At 52.3% G+C, this 13100-nt stretch overlaps 4 protein-coding genes across 4 annotated transcripts; 2 read left to right on the top strand and 2 right to left on the bottom strand.

The window, feature by feature from the left end:
- The first annotated feature begins 509 nt into the window (after positions 1 to 509).
- Positions 510 to 3942, top strand: PV09_02707 (uncharacterized protein). Its single transcript, XM_016355794.1, has 4 exons — positions 510 to 1116; positions 1646 to 1757; positions 1952 to 3184; positions 3262 to 3942. Exons 1-4 carry the CDS (start codon positions 1064 to 1066, stop codon positions 3385 to 3387), a joined length of 1524 nt encoding a protein of 507 aa, XP_016216100.1. The 5' UTR covers positions 510 to 1063; the 3' UTR covers positions 3388 to 3942.
- Positions 3943 to 3957: 15 nt separating this feature from the next.
- On the bottom strand, positions 3958 to 7266 carry PV09_02706 (uncharacterized protein). Its single transcript, XM_016355793.1, has 3 exons — positions 7031 to 7266; positions 6525 to 6953; positions 3958 to 6362 (listed from the first exon to the last, which is right to left on the bottom strand). Exons 1-3 carry the CDS (start codon positions 7118 to 7120, stop codon positions 4572 to 4574), a joined length of 2310 nt encoding a protein of 769 aa, XP_016216099.1. The 5' UTR covers positions 7121 to 7266; the 3' UTR covers positions 3958 to 4571.
- Positions 7267 to 7617: 351 nt separating this feature from the next.
- PV09_02705 (40S ribosomal protein) lies at positions 7618 to 9017 on the top strand. Its single transcript, XM_016355792.1, has 4 exons — positions 7618 to 7750; positions 7804 to 7829; positions 7988 to 8406; positions 8465 to 9017. The coding sequence occupies exons 1-4, from the start codon at positions 7728 to 7730 to the stop codon at positions 8777 to 8779; spliced, it is 783 nt and encodes a 260-aa protein (XP_016216098.1). The 5' UTR covers positions 7618 to 7727; the 3' UTR covers positions 8780 to 9017.
- Positions 9018 to 10656: 1639 nt separating this feature from the next.
- Positions 10657 to 12600, bottom strand: PV09_02704 (uncharacterized protein). Its single transcript, XM_016355791.1, has 3 exons — positions 12018 to 12600; positions 11768 to 11932; positions 10657 to 11716 (listed from the first exon to the last, which is right to left on the bottom strand). The coding sequence occupies exons 1-3, from the start codon at positions 12399 to 12401 to the stop codon at positions 11459 to 11461; spliced, it is 807 nt and encodes a 268-aa protein (XP_016216097.1). The 5' UTR covers positions 12402 to 12600; the 3' UTR covers positions 10657 to 11458.
- Positions 12601 to 13100: the final 500 nt, after the last annotated feature.

Raw genomic sequence — 13100 nt, 5'->3', positions numbered from 1 at the left:
ACATCCGAGAGAGAGCGTGTGTTCATTGTGTCAGCCGATTGCTCTGCTTCGTGGGCTGGCCGAGACGGTGCTTCTTCCTTGAGACCAGAGGAGCCAAACGTTGGCGCGCCGCACGCCCTCCACCACCCAGGCCTTCTCTCCCACAGTCGCGCCCAGCCCTCGACTTCCACCCCAGATCTCCCGTTCCCTTCGTCTCGCCTTCGAATGCTTCCATGCGACTTCCATCCGTCTTCTCTACAGACATCCGTTTCACTCCCCTTCCACGCGCCCCTCCGTTCATCTCGTCTGCTGCAGTTTGTCCCTTGCGTCTGCGCCCGCCGCCAGCGAGAGGAGGCCCTTGTTCGCGCACTCGCCGTGCTCGCCCCAAAACGCACACAGCCTCGGCTCGTGCCCGCTGCCGCCTTCCACACCATCCCAAAGCGGCCAATCAGCCGAGATCGATCGCAACCGCTGGACCCCGCCCTCAGACTCCTTGCGTCCTGCGCGGCGCCCCAGGCTTGTTACTTGACCCTACTCACTCGACATTACCTGCCAGCGCGGCACTGTGCCTCGTAGCCCAAGCCCTCCACTGCTAACCGCATCCTCACGCTACTTCGACTCGACCTCCTGATCCTCGTCCTTCTGGTTGCTGACTCAAAGGAACGTCAGGCTTGGCCAGGGCAGGGTTCGGCTTCTCCATTTTCCTGCCACGGCCGTTAAGCTGCGTGGCGTCTGCCCTACCGCTCCCTGCTCAAACTCTCGCGTGTCCTCCCTGCGTGTTCCCTTGGCGCGAAATAATATCCGCAGCACCATCTGTGCTGCTTCGGCGTCTGCGAGAGCGGCTGTTAAGACGACGGACGTTGTCTCAAGCAAGCACACCCACATTCTCTCTCACACTCGCCGACGTCCACAGTCTCCTTCCCCCCGGGTCTGCACGCCTAACCCGGTTGTTGTTGCGTCCACCGGCCTCCCGTCGCTTGTTGTGACCACACCACCGTCAACGCTTGAACTTTGTCCGGTCACTGCTCTGGGCGTGGATTGATTTCGCAACTCCCAGGCCTCGGCTCCACGTCGGTCGTTAATCATGGCGTCGACGACGATCCGCCCGAAGAACGTTCGCCGAAACATTCTGAAGCCGTAAGTAGTTTCTGCCAATCTTCATTTCCCCATGCTGTTTCCCCGACTCATAACCCTTTCCTCCCCGCGACCGGACCGGCCGCCGGGTCTCGCGCCGTAGTACACTTCTCCCCCTGGCTGCAAGAGGATGGTTTCCCTGCCGAGGGTGATTGCTTGTCATGCTTTCCCAGCTGACAAGCACGTTGTCACGAAACGATCGACGTCAGACATTTGGATGCACGCATGGCTCTCGCGAACGTGTGCCTGCCTAAGCGACTCCGCATCGCTTTGCTACACACACCAGCCATTCGTCCACAGCGCCCTTCAGAAGGACAGCGTGGTTTTAGGAAGCAAATAATGTTGGACCTTCAGCAAAGTCCCTCAAACTTCCTCGCCCTTCCTGCATTTGTGAACTGCGCTGGCCCCACCCCCAACAAACCCGCAGGACGGATCCCAGAAACAAACATTCCCCACCATTGATCAAAATCGAATTCCCAAAAAAATTCCAAATTGTGAAGGAGGGCAATATCGGAACTGACAACGAGAACAGAACGGCGGCAGCGTTCTTGCTTGCTTACCTATCGACCACGTTCCCCAAGATTGGCTCCGTGTTGATCTCACATTTGCGTAAGCATGGAGATCTAGCCAGAGCACTCAACCAGGTACGTCACTGCTGTCGATCGAACAGCAGATATTCTACTTTCGCATCTTCTTCTTTGCAGGGATCAAGTATCTATTATGGGTGTGCGCCAAGACTGGGGTAAAGAACTTCGTCGGCGGCCTACTATCTGCCTTCCTCATGTCCCGCTGGCATGTGATTGTATAGACCTCGGTGCTGACAACATCTTGGCCACAGGTGCGCAACGCACTCGCATCAGGACTCGCCCTGAACCGATTTCCTGCGTTCTGCACCGTTGTCGTGGGAGGTTCGACGGCGCTGCGCGATCCGATCAATCATGTATTCCAAACGCTGGACACAAGGATCCATGGGCGGGAGAGCCTCGTTCGGACGCGCAACAATCGCGTCGCCGCCAGATTTGTGGCCGCAGTTCTGTCAGCCATCGTAGGCTTCCGGCTGCTCAACAGTCCGTCGAACCCCAAATTCGTCAGACCTACGAGGCGGATCTCCGACGTCCTGATCGATGGCGATGAGCCGCGGTCCAAGAGGCCATCCAAGATCCCTTCGGGCTTGCCTCCACTGCCTGCCCAGGCCGTCAGTTCGAAACCTTCGGCGGCGGCTCTTGGAGCTCCGCTCGCGGGCAAGACTATGGACCTGACGCTCTTCGCCGTCGCACGCGCGGCCGACGTGCTCGCCCAGTGGTACTGGCAAACCAAGAAGACGAAAGGGAGATTGGCTCGATGGTGGGATGGCAAAAGCTCACCCATCCTGTTCGCCCTTTCATCGGCGCTCATCATGAACGCTTTCTTCTACGCGCCGGCCCGTCTGCCCTACACGTACGTGCAATGGATCGGGCGGATCGCCGAATGTGATGAACGTCTCATCCACGCCTTGAGACAGGCGCGGTACGGAAACTTCGTGTACGGTAAAGATACAGGCATGGCACCTCTCCTTGGATCCATGGCAAAGGAATACAATCTGCCTGAGGAGTATGGTGACCCGGCAAAGACGATCCCCGTCCCTTGTGAACTCGTCCATCATGGTTGCGGACCGAGCTGTGAAAAGCACGCCCTTTGGCGCTTCTGGCGCTCGTGGAAGCTTGCACTCGGCGTCTATGCTCCTCTGCAGGCACTTGTTGTCCTGAGGAGACTGCAGAGCCAAAAAGTGAGGCGACTCGATGTGCTACGCAAGGCCAGCGTGGACACCGCGAGAAGCTCTGCATTTCTGGGCGCCTTCGTCGCGCTGTTCTACTACGGTGTCTGTCTGACGCGGACCCGTCTGGTGCCTAAGCTCTTCAGTCGCAAGACGATAACGCCGCAAATGTATGACAGCGGGCTCTGCGTCCTCGGGGGCTGTCTGCTGTGCGGCTGGAGCGTGCTGCTCGAACTTGCACACAGGCAGGCGGAACTGATGCTCTTTGTGCTTCCTCGGGCCCTTGGCGTCTGGTTCCCGAGGAGGTACTTGCGCGAGGTATGTACTCTGTTTTTTTGATGCGCATGCACAAACGGATCACGACGAAAATGGGGGGTATGCTAACAGGCATGCAGCACCGCTGGCGCGAGGAAATCGCGTTCGCTATCAGCACAGCCATCGTGCTCACCGCAGCCCAGGAACGGCCGGACCGTATTCGAGGCGTCTTCGGTCGGCTCTTAAAGCAAGTCATGCCTGCGTAACGAAGCAACCTGGCGGGCGGGCTAATGGGGAGTGTGTTTTTTTTTTATTCCCCCTTCCCTTCCTAAGATCCCAACACACTCCAGTGACCCTTGTTGATGGTACGGCTTTCCTGCTTCTTCTCCGTCACGCTGGAATTTCCTCGAAGCAGACCCCAAGTGCTCATACGCCGGCGAAGGCTGGCGGCTTCCGTATTCAGCGTTGCACATCTTCTACCTGCCACATCTCTTACCCAAGATGCTTCAACCTCGAAGAAATCCCCCTTGGCGGACTTCTGTGAAAAGTTCCGTGGCGTCCATGTACTATTAGTTCGTGACCCAGCATGCCGGGCTGTATCCTTTGCCATGGGCGGCTCGTTCAAACCCTGTATCTCATACAACGACTCTCTCTCTCTCTCTCTCTCTCTCTTCTTCTTCTTTCCCGCCCTTCGTTTTCATTTATGGTGGTGCGCAACTCGGGACTCTTCCTTTACTTTTCTCGAAATCGGGCCGTCAGCTGCGGTGACACCAGGAGACGAGCACGTGAAGCAGACAAGATATTGTAAATACGACATGTACACGTGTATGTAAATACGTTCGTATGCATTCATGTATGTATATATCTATACATGTATGTCCCGTCTAAACAGAAGAGGTTTTCCCGCGCACCTTAATCTGCGTCGTTCTGCGTCAACTTTGCGTCCGGCAAGGGAGGGATTTCCTCTCTCGTTCCACAAAAAAAAGAAAGGCTTGTGTTTTCTTACTTTTCCTTGACGCTTAAGTCTCCCCCGTCCTCGTCCCCGTCCTCCGCGCTTTCTCCCCGCCCAGCCCAATGTCCCGCTCCAGACAAGACCTGGTCACCTGGCCGTGCGACGGCACGTCCGTTTCGGCTTCGGTACGCAGGCACCCCGACTCCCAGAAAACCGATCGAATGCTCGGCGAGGCGACGAGGGAGGGCAGCAGGAGGGCACGAGAGGGACATGGAAGGTTGAAGGACAGCAGTGGAGAACGAGGAGGAGGGTAGCAAGGGCTCGGGCAAGGAATGGGTGGGTGGGGTCAGCAACGGAAAGGACGGAGGCGGGGAAAGAAGAAGTCGGATTAAGTTTCGTTAGATGTAAGCTACGTGCTGAGTGAGTGGCCGTGCTGCTGGGCCATTTGTCCGCCTCCCGGCCTCCGCGTCAAGTCCTCGCACGGCGCCGCCGGATCCGCTACTGCATCTCGACCTCCATCAGCTCCTTGCTCGACCGCGGGCTGCGCGGCCGGCTCGGGCCGGGGCTGGCTCTGTCGCCGCGTCCGATGCCCAGCCGGGCCAGGCCTGCGCTGAGGGCTTCCTGGCCTTGCTGTACGACACGGCTGGTCTGCGGCGGCTCCGGATGTCTGGTGGAACCGACGCCGGCAGCGTGGTTCGCCGACTCGACACCCGTGACGACGGGCGGCAAGTTGATCTCGGGCCCCAGCATCGGCGGCGCGGGAGGACCGCTGACGGCGGGGCCGTTCATCTCCTCGTCCGTGCGACCGAACATCTCAGCCCACCAGCGCACTTTTTCCTTGGTGGGCAGGATAATTCGTTCCTTGCCCTGGACATGATCGTCGACCTCTGGGTCGTAGTCCTTGTTGAGGAACTCCTCCTTCTTCGAGTAGATGTAGTCCCACACGCTCTTGGTCCGCTCCTTGGCCCTCCACTCCACTCGCTCCTTTTCGTTATCGAACAGGAACGTGCCGTACTGGCAAGCGTATACGTGGTAAAGCAACCGCCGAAGGAATCGCTCGTTGAACTCGAACCGTGTCGGGAACTGGTACATAATCTGATATGTCGCATCGAGAAACTGATGGAACACCGGGCTGGTTTCCTTGACCTTGGTCGCGTATTTTTGGTCCTCCAATGAGGAAGTTTTCTTCCCCGAATATGGCGGCTCGTCCGAGTCAGAGTCTTCCGAATCTTTGTCGTTCTTCTTGAAGAAGCCCTGTGCTTTGGACAGCGCGTTCTCGAACGCATTCCCACCTCCACCGCTTGTCTGTGTGCCGTTTAGACTAGCTCTGTCATTTGCGATACGCTCGTTCTCGATCTCGAACCATTTCTCACTGCTCAGATGACCCGTCCTGTGCCTGAACATATGGCCGAAAGAGAGCCAGTCTTTCTCGACCAACGTGATGAAACCGTCTAGCGTGCGGTAGTACGGATCCAAGCATAGCTGCGCAAGCGAGCTCAGCTGGCTTGTCCGATCCCACCCATCTGAGCAGTGTATGAGAACATGAGAATGGAAGATGCCTACTTGGCGCGCGATTCGAACGCCGCCGTCGACCAAGAGCCCGATGTGTTTCAACCAGCCGCTTTTTGCCAGTTTCTCCCGGTCTGGCGGCAGCGACGTGAAGTCTGAGTCACGCATGGCTTCGATGACATCCTGAAGTGATTTGCGCATCACATGTATGTTGTCAATCCCGAAATACTCCTTCACTGCGCCCTTGTAATTGTCCATGTTCTCCGTGCCCATGCCTACGGCCTGCATTGCATACGCATTCACGGTAGGCCGCGCATCTACAATCAAGTTCATCTGCTGGGCACCGTAGACCCGTGGTAGTTCACCTGACTCTGACCCTGTGCCATCGCTTACTGTTTTGATGTCGGATTCACTCGACTTGCCAGTCCCATCGCCCGCTTGTGAATCCCCGATACTGTCAGCAGACGGTCTGTCAACAAAGTCTGACAAGTCTGATGTAGATCTGCTTCCTCTAGGCGTTGCTGGCGCTGATTTCGTTGTCGGTCTGGTCGGCTTGGATGACGCCCAGACGGCTGCAACAAGTTTTTCATCCTGAGCACTGCGGTTGCCCCGAACGCCAACCATCGGCTGTGAACTCCTCGTTATTGACGCGTTGTTTATTGGGTGAAGATATGTGAGCACCGGTATCCGAGCTCTTGAGCGGTATGTTTTCGCGTAGTTGAGCACATTGTCTGATATACTGGATGGTACAACAAGTACCGCCGGGTATGTCGGCGAGTACTAACACCGAGTTAGCGGCTCGAAAATGAGAATGTTACAGTTGGAAACAAAGGGAAAAATCTCAAGATGGCGTGCATAATCCGAAAAAATTTGCATGGCTTGCATAGCCATTAGGGTCACCTTGACTCTGAATTCAGTCGTCAGACGCGTACACATACGTACCGTATAATCTTTATTGATCTCCGTTATCCGCCATCCTTTGTCTGTATTTTTCGGGCCAATCCCTTGCCTCGCAAACTCTTTGCGCGCATCATACAACGCCCAGCCATTTATCTTCTTCTCCCTTGGTACAGAATGATAAGAGAAGGCTAGCAGCTTGTCCAGACTGCCTAACCTACATGTGCAGGCGCGTATGCTCTCAAACACGGCACGCGCTTCTTTGTCTGTGAGGAAGTTGAAGGCTATGAACGTGAAGTCACGACAGCGCAGACGTATCGTGGGTGGCTGGTGAGAAGCAGGTGGAGAAGGCCTATATACGCAGTAGGATATCATGGGATACGTGATCCACATTTCCTTATGCTTCTCCGGCGCATTTGTTGCAGCCTCGCCTTCTGGCTTAGGCAGCGCATATCGAAATATGAAATGGTGCGCCTGGGAAGCTCGTCAGCATGTCGATCAGTGGATTTCAAAGCACATCCAAACTTCGTCGAGATTTCTCAGGTTCGTACCGAAAGATGCAGTGTACCCTTTACGCTCTTCCCTCCTCGCCAACATGTCACGTCTTCCACCTTGGGTATGGGCACCTTCGCACGGTCCATGATGGCTCTAAAGCGAGGGCATGGAGCATTATCGAAGCTCGTGTTGCATGGTAGGATGCAACGGGAATGTAAGAGCTGAGATCGTGATGTGGATGCGAGTTAAATGTGCAAACCACAAGGTCACGTACGCCTGGGACTGACCAAGTCAATGGATGGGATCTTCGTTTCGTCAGTGGCAGAACCGCTATCGGTGGGGTGTCATGCTGTGGCTGGTGCATGCTGTGGCAATGCTCATGCCGTATTTTGAACTCTCCTAGCTAAATCAGCAATAAGGACCATTGATCTTGCTCCGAAAACATCTAATGCACGTGGAGGAAGAATGTCTTTCGCATAGTCGATAAGTTTCAAGCATAAGGATTTCTGAGATATTATGATTGCGATTGCTAGCCGCTATGACAGCGCACTCTTTTTCATGTTGACCGTCGAATACCCTCCGAGTCGGCGAGTCGTATGCAAGGCGGAAGGTTTTCGGTCACATGATGCCAAGGCCCACCACACAGCAATTATCGCAAACTTTCGAACTCCGAGATCGTCTCGGCGACGACAATTCTTCTACCACCGCACAACCACGTCTCTTTGCGATACGCACCTGGAGACCTAAGACAGAATGGCCACTCACTCTGGTGCTATGTATGTCCAACGTCAATTTCGCTGTCATACCCATGTGCTGACAATTGCAAAAGCTCCAAGCGGAGAAAGTTCGTCGCAGGTATGATTCATCCCACAGCGAGTATAATTTATTACAGCGGGCCAACGATACGATGCTTGTATCACGGACTAGATTCATTGTGAATGGGCAGCTGGGCAACCTAAGGACGCACCTAGATGATCATACGAATGTTTTTTGGCTAACCTCCGGACAATTAGACGGTGTATTCTACGCCGAGCTGAACGAGTTTTTCCAGCGCGAACTTGCTGAGGAGGGCTACTCTGGCGTTGAGGTTCGCGTTACACCGACCGTCACCGATATTATCATCCGCGCCACCCACACACAAGAAGTTCTCGGCGAGCAGGGACGCCGCATTCGAGAACTCACCTCGCTCATCCAGAAGCGTTTCAAGTTCCCCGAGAACTCCGTCTCCCTTTATGCTGCCAAGGTTCAGAACCGTGGTCTGTCCGCCGTCGCTCAGTGCGAGTCCCTCCGATACAAGCTTCTCAATGGTCTTGCGGTCCGCCGAGCATGCTATGGTGTGCTCCGCTTCATCATGGAGTCAGGTGCTAAGGGCTGCGAGGTGGTTGTTAGCGGCAAGCTGAGGGCCGCTCGCGCCAAGAGCATGAAGTTCACTGTACGTTCCATTACCCGTATGCAGTGCTATTCAATCAGGTGTGCTAATATACGTCTAGGACGGTTTCATGATCCACTCCGGCCAACCGGCCAAGGACTTCATCGATGAGGCCACCCGCCACGTTCTGCTGCGCCAGGGTGTGCTGGGTATCAAGGTTAAGATCATGCGCGGCTCAGACCCAGAGGGCAAGTCCGGTCCGCAGAAATCTCTCCCGGATACTGTTACAATCATCGAGCCAAAGGAGGAGCAACCCGTGGTGCAGCCAATGTCTCAAGATTATGGTGCTAAAGCACAGGCAGCACAGCAGGCCGCCGAACAGCAGCGTCTTGCGGAGCAGCAGCAGGAAGGTGCCGATGGTGGCGAGTACGCATAGTCCTGACGAGCCAAGCATAATTTGGGCAAATGATCAAAAATGCGCTAGATGGGGACTTTTTGACTTTGCATGATGGGACGATTATCTGCATAGTGTAACTTCTTTGAACACAGCTGGGGCCTCGGGGCTTACTGCTACCAACCATAGGCGCAAGCAAGGCTGCGGGAGTCGTGGACACAATTCATTGAATGAAAAAACAGTTTAAACACAACAGCCAATGCGATCCAATTGCCTCGGACTCTATTTGTGTGCATTGAAGTCATACTCCGATAAACCTGTGATCACTCTTACTAGATGCTCGTGCTTTCTCGTTCATCCTGCCCTCTCTGAAGTCCGCTTTGCGTGCGGAAAGCCCTCATATACAGATGCTAATAAGTTCTCACCTGAAGTACCTACCTAGTTTCCATACAGTTAACTATCATGGACACTGCGCAGCCAGCGGGGCCAACGGGTATCGAGCGTTCGGACAGCTTCAATTCCTTTAACTACCAAGTCCCAAAAGATGCTGGAGCTCTTTACATTTCCCATGAAGGAATTTGAAGTGTACACTGTGGACGGCTCAGAAAACCAGAATGGATGAGCCCCATCATGCCTAGATATTGTTGCTGTACTGACAATAAGCTGATGGCTTATATTAGAGTTACATTCATCCAAGGACTCTAACTTGGAGACGCGATCGCCTATACGTAGGAGACATCAAATGGTAGCAAGGTGTATTAAACTTTCCAGTTAGTTGTTCACACCAGTCTTCGGAACAAGGAAATAGAAACGGTATTGCTCAGGGCATTGAAGACGGAAGATAATACCATGTACAGGATGCCGAGTGCACATACTCATACGATTGTGGCCCCTTTGAAAGCTTTCTTGAACGGGGAAGTCGACATCGACTTTGGAGAGACAATTCTGGTTTTGCCACGGATACATACTTGCCAATAGGGTTCGTAAGGGATGTAAAGCTGGTTTGGAAGGCCTTCAGCAGTAGCGCCGGGTACAGCAGGGATTGCACGGCAGATACACAGGTCTATTTAGGTCTTAAAGAAGCACAAGAGACGATTCATCGACTTCAAGAACGCGGACATGACTGGATGTTTGAGGAGTTGCCGTAGGGGCATGACTATTTGATGCTTGAACTTGGATTTATGCTCTCCCTCGGTACAAACGTCAATGCTACCATTTGAAGAAAAGGCTGTATCAGGCGAGGCTGCGTTCATACGTGGCAAATAACCTCGAGATATTGATCAACGAGTTATAAGAGCCTGAAATGAATTGTCGGCAGAAGGTAGGAATTGGAAGCGTTAGCCACGTGTGTGCAGCATGCAAAAGTCACACTGCGCGCGGTTGACGAGACCGACTGCCGTCTAGCAAGCAATCCATCGTGAGCTTTTTTGATGACTCGACATCATTACAATGTAGTTTGCATGGAGATCATAAAATAACTAACGTGTTAAAATACCGTTAAGTCGAATTCCGGAAGTATATGCTTGATCAATGCCTGTACCTTCAATTCTCGATGAACAAAAAAGAGATCCGTATATGGATTATTTTGAATTTGAGCTTTGAATCTGAAGCAAAATGCATCGAGATTTGATTTCCAGGCGTATTATGGTGGTTCCACACCTATTCCCCGACTCTATGAGCTGAGAAATGTTCTGTAGGTCACAACTCCGTGGCAAGGAATATACGCTTTTTACTCCTCAACTTTAGCTTCATACAAGATCACTACTCAGATACAGATTAGATTGAAAGATAATAAGGTTATTGCATTACAATCAACCCCAGCTCAACATGATCGGTGTTCTCTTCTCTGTAGAGGTACTTCCATGGCTTTTCCTAATAGCGGGATTTCAATGCCATGTTGAAATCCTATGCCTCCGCAACGATACCTAGGCCTCAACTGGGCTGGGTTCAATACATCTGTGCCTGTCATGGCTGAGATATCGTTGTATCTGTTGCTATGTGCCTGTATACCTCCACGTGGAGATTGCAAGCATGAATTTGTCATGAAACATCTGTGGAGTAATCACCGATTAATCGGTCTTAATTCAATTTTATGCAAAATGACGATACAAATCAGTGGCGCTGGAGAGTGCCATCTCCCCATCAAAATCAGCAACGATACCAACAAACTCAGCTACAACAGTCGTGGGCACTACATATGATCGCACAATCCACCAAGACCTTATGGACACATGCGACGTTTGAGCATTGTTCTTGTCTTGCTATTCAACAACCATTCAGATTTCTGCATGACAGCTTTCACATAAACTGTACTCGAAGTGACCATTGATAACAATCGAACGACTGCACCAACATAAATTTGGAGCGAACACGGGCCATATTCAGCTTTGTTACTAGTCGCCTGCTGCTGGGCGGGATTGAGAGTGTCGAAGCTGGTTATTAACTGATGTTGTATGACGGTTTGAACCGGACTTTTCATTCAAACCGACGTTGGAACGAGCGGGCCCATTTTACTCTGTGACTTGGCTCGATTTCAAATAATGTAATCGAGAGGACTGGCTCTTTTCAAGTGTGGTTTTGGAGGCCTATTTGGATATAGCTCTCCCTGAAGCAATCAGACTGTCTGATATGCCCTCTTTGAGAGAGGAGAGGCTTCGAGAGCCGCTAATAGCAGAAGAATTTTTCAGTCAAGTATGGATTTAGCGATGGCCTTATGATGATTTACGAGACTTGCGGAGGCAGAACTGAGCTTAGAGCTGCTCGCGTCCGCCGCATCTCGTGCTCGATTTGAGTCAAGTTATCGGTATTAGATTTAATCGAATCAAAGTGATTTTGCAACCGAGACAGCAACGGCGCAAGATCATCATCTGGCTCGTCGAAATCGATGGGAGGCGTTCTGGCAGACGTAACAAGCCCAATGCTCTCAGTATCATCATTCAAGGACGACCTGCGCAGATTCTCCTCAAGAAGTGGGTGTGTCTTTCATCTGTCAGAAAAGCATACGCATCAGGCAGAGAAGAAAATGGGTACCTTTGATGCACGATGTGTTCGTGCTTTCTGTGCTGCTGTGCTTTCCTTCTCGAGTCTTGCTAGCTCTTTCCGCTTCAACTCAATACGTTTCTCTTCGCGCTCGATTTCTCCCTCAAGCAGCTTGACCGAGTCGTTTAGTGATGCCTTCTCTGTCTCCAAAATCCTCTACCACGGAGTCAGCGGACACGCATATCAGAGAATAATTTTGTAGTCAAAGAAAAAAAAGAGTTAAAGATAAGGGTCGACGCACAACTTGCTCAAGGATTCCATCCAAATCTAGATGCGCAACCTTAGTGTTTGGTGGAAAGGGCATCCTCGGTAATTGCTTTTCTAGCCGTCGCAGTACGTCATTCACCACGAACTCGGCTTCAGTCCTCCTTGGACCATCCAGGACCTGATTCAAAGTCGTCCGCTTCGCAGTCAAGAAGATGTCACGCACTTGCTGCTGAGCCGGTTTAGGCAGACTTTTCCATTCTGTGAGAACCAGTTCTTGAGAGATACGTCTAGTTTGGGGTTTGAGATATGCAAATCTCTGTTTGCGTTTTCGCGGCGACTCATTACTCTGGTCCTGAACGTCGGATCTGCGTTTTCGTGATGTGCTGACGTCCTGGTCTGATTGTGATGAGTGTCCCATGATGGTGTTTACAAAGACGCGTGTGACGCGTTGAGCTGGCCTATGTTGTTTTCAAGTTGGGGACTAGATAAAACTGAGAGGTAGAGGACATGAACACTCGCAAACGAATGTGCACTTTGTCCTTATCAAGTTGTTTTAGTGTCCTAATGGGTTAGCAACTGAGAACGACAATACTGTTGATGTTGGAAATCCTAAGCACATCTACTTTGGGCATAGCGTTAACTTGCAAGAGGGGACCACGTCACATGATAAGGCTGAGCCTTGTTCACCTCGTGAAGTGCGTCTGACGATATAAATCGTATTTTCCAATTTATTCAAACTGTTTGGAACTAGTATCAGAGAGTAATTGGCTTAATTTCACTTCTATTTGTGCTACTCCTCATTTCGCGACACATCGCGTGTACGCGTAGTTCACATCACGTCATTGGCTAATCCGCGCATCTCTCGGCGGCTACCCCTGAGATGAGAGAACGGAAATGACAGCTACTGGAAAATCACATAGCGGCTGCGATCTAGAGGGAACTTCATAAGTAGACCCCCAATGCCCGATTTATAGGTGAATCACGAACTACGGATGCAATTTAGCTGAGACAGAACAACAAGGCGGCCGGGTGGTGAGCAACGTGCATAAAGTTGGCACGCCCGGATCCGCAAGCGCTAGCCGTCTGCAGGTAATAAACGATATCGAACCTAACGCCA

Source organism: Verruconis gallopava (assembly GCF_000836295.1).
Source record: "Verruconis gallopava strain CBS 43764 unplaced genomic scaffold supercont1.7, whole genome shotgun sequence".
Classification (NCBI taxonomy): domain Eukaryota; kingdom Fungi; phylum Ascomycota; class Dothideomycetes; order Venturiales; family Sympoventuriaceae; genus Verruconis; species Verruconis gallopava.
The sequence above is the reverse complement of the archived record's forward strand: the minus strand, read 5'-3'. Positions and strand labels throughout refer to the sequence as shown.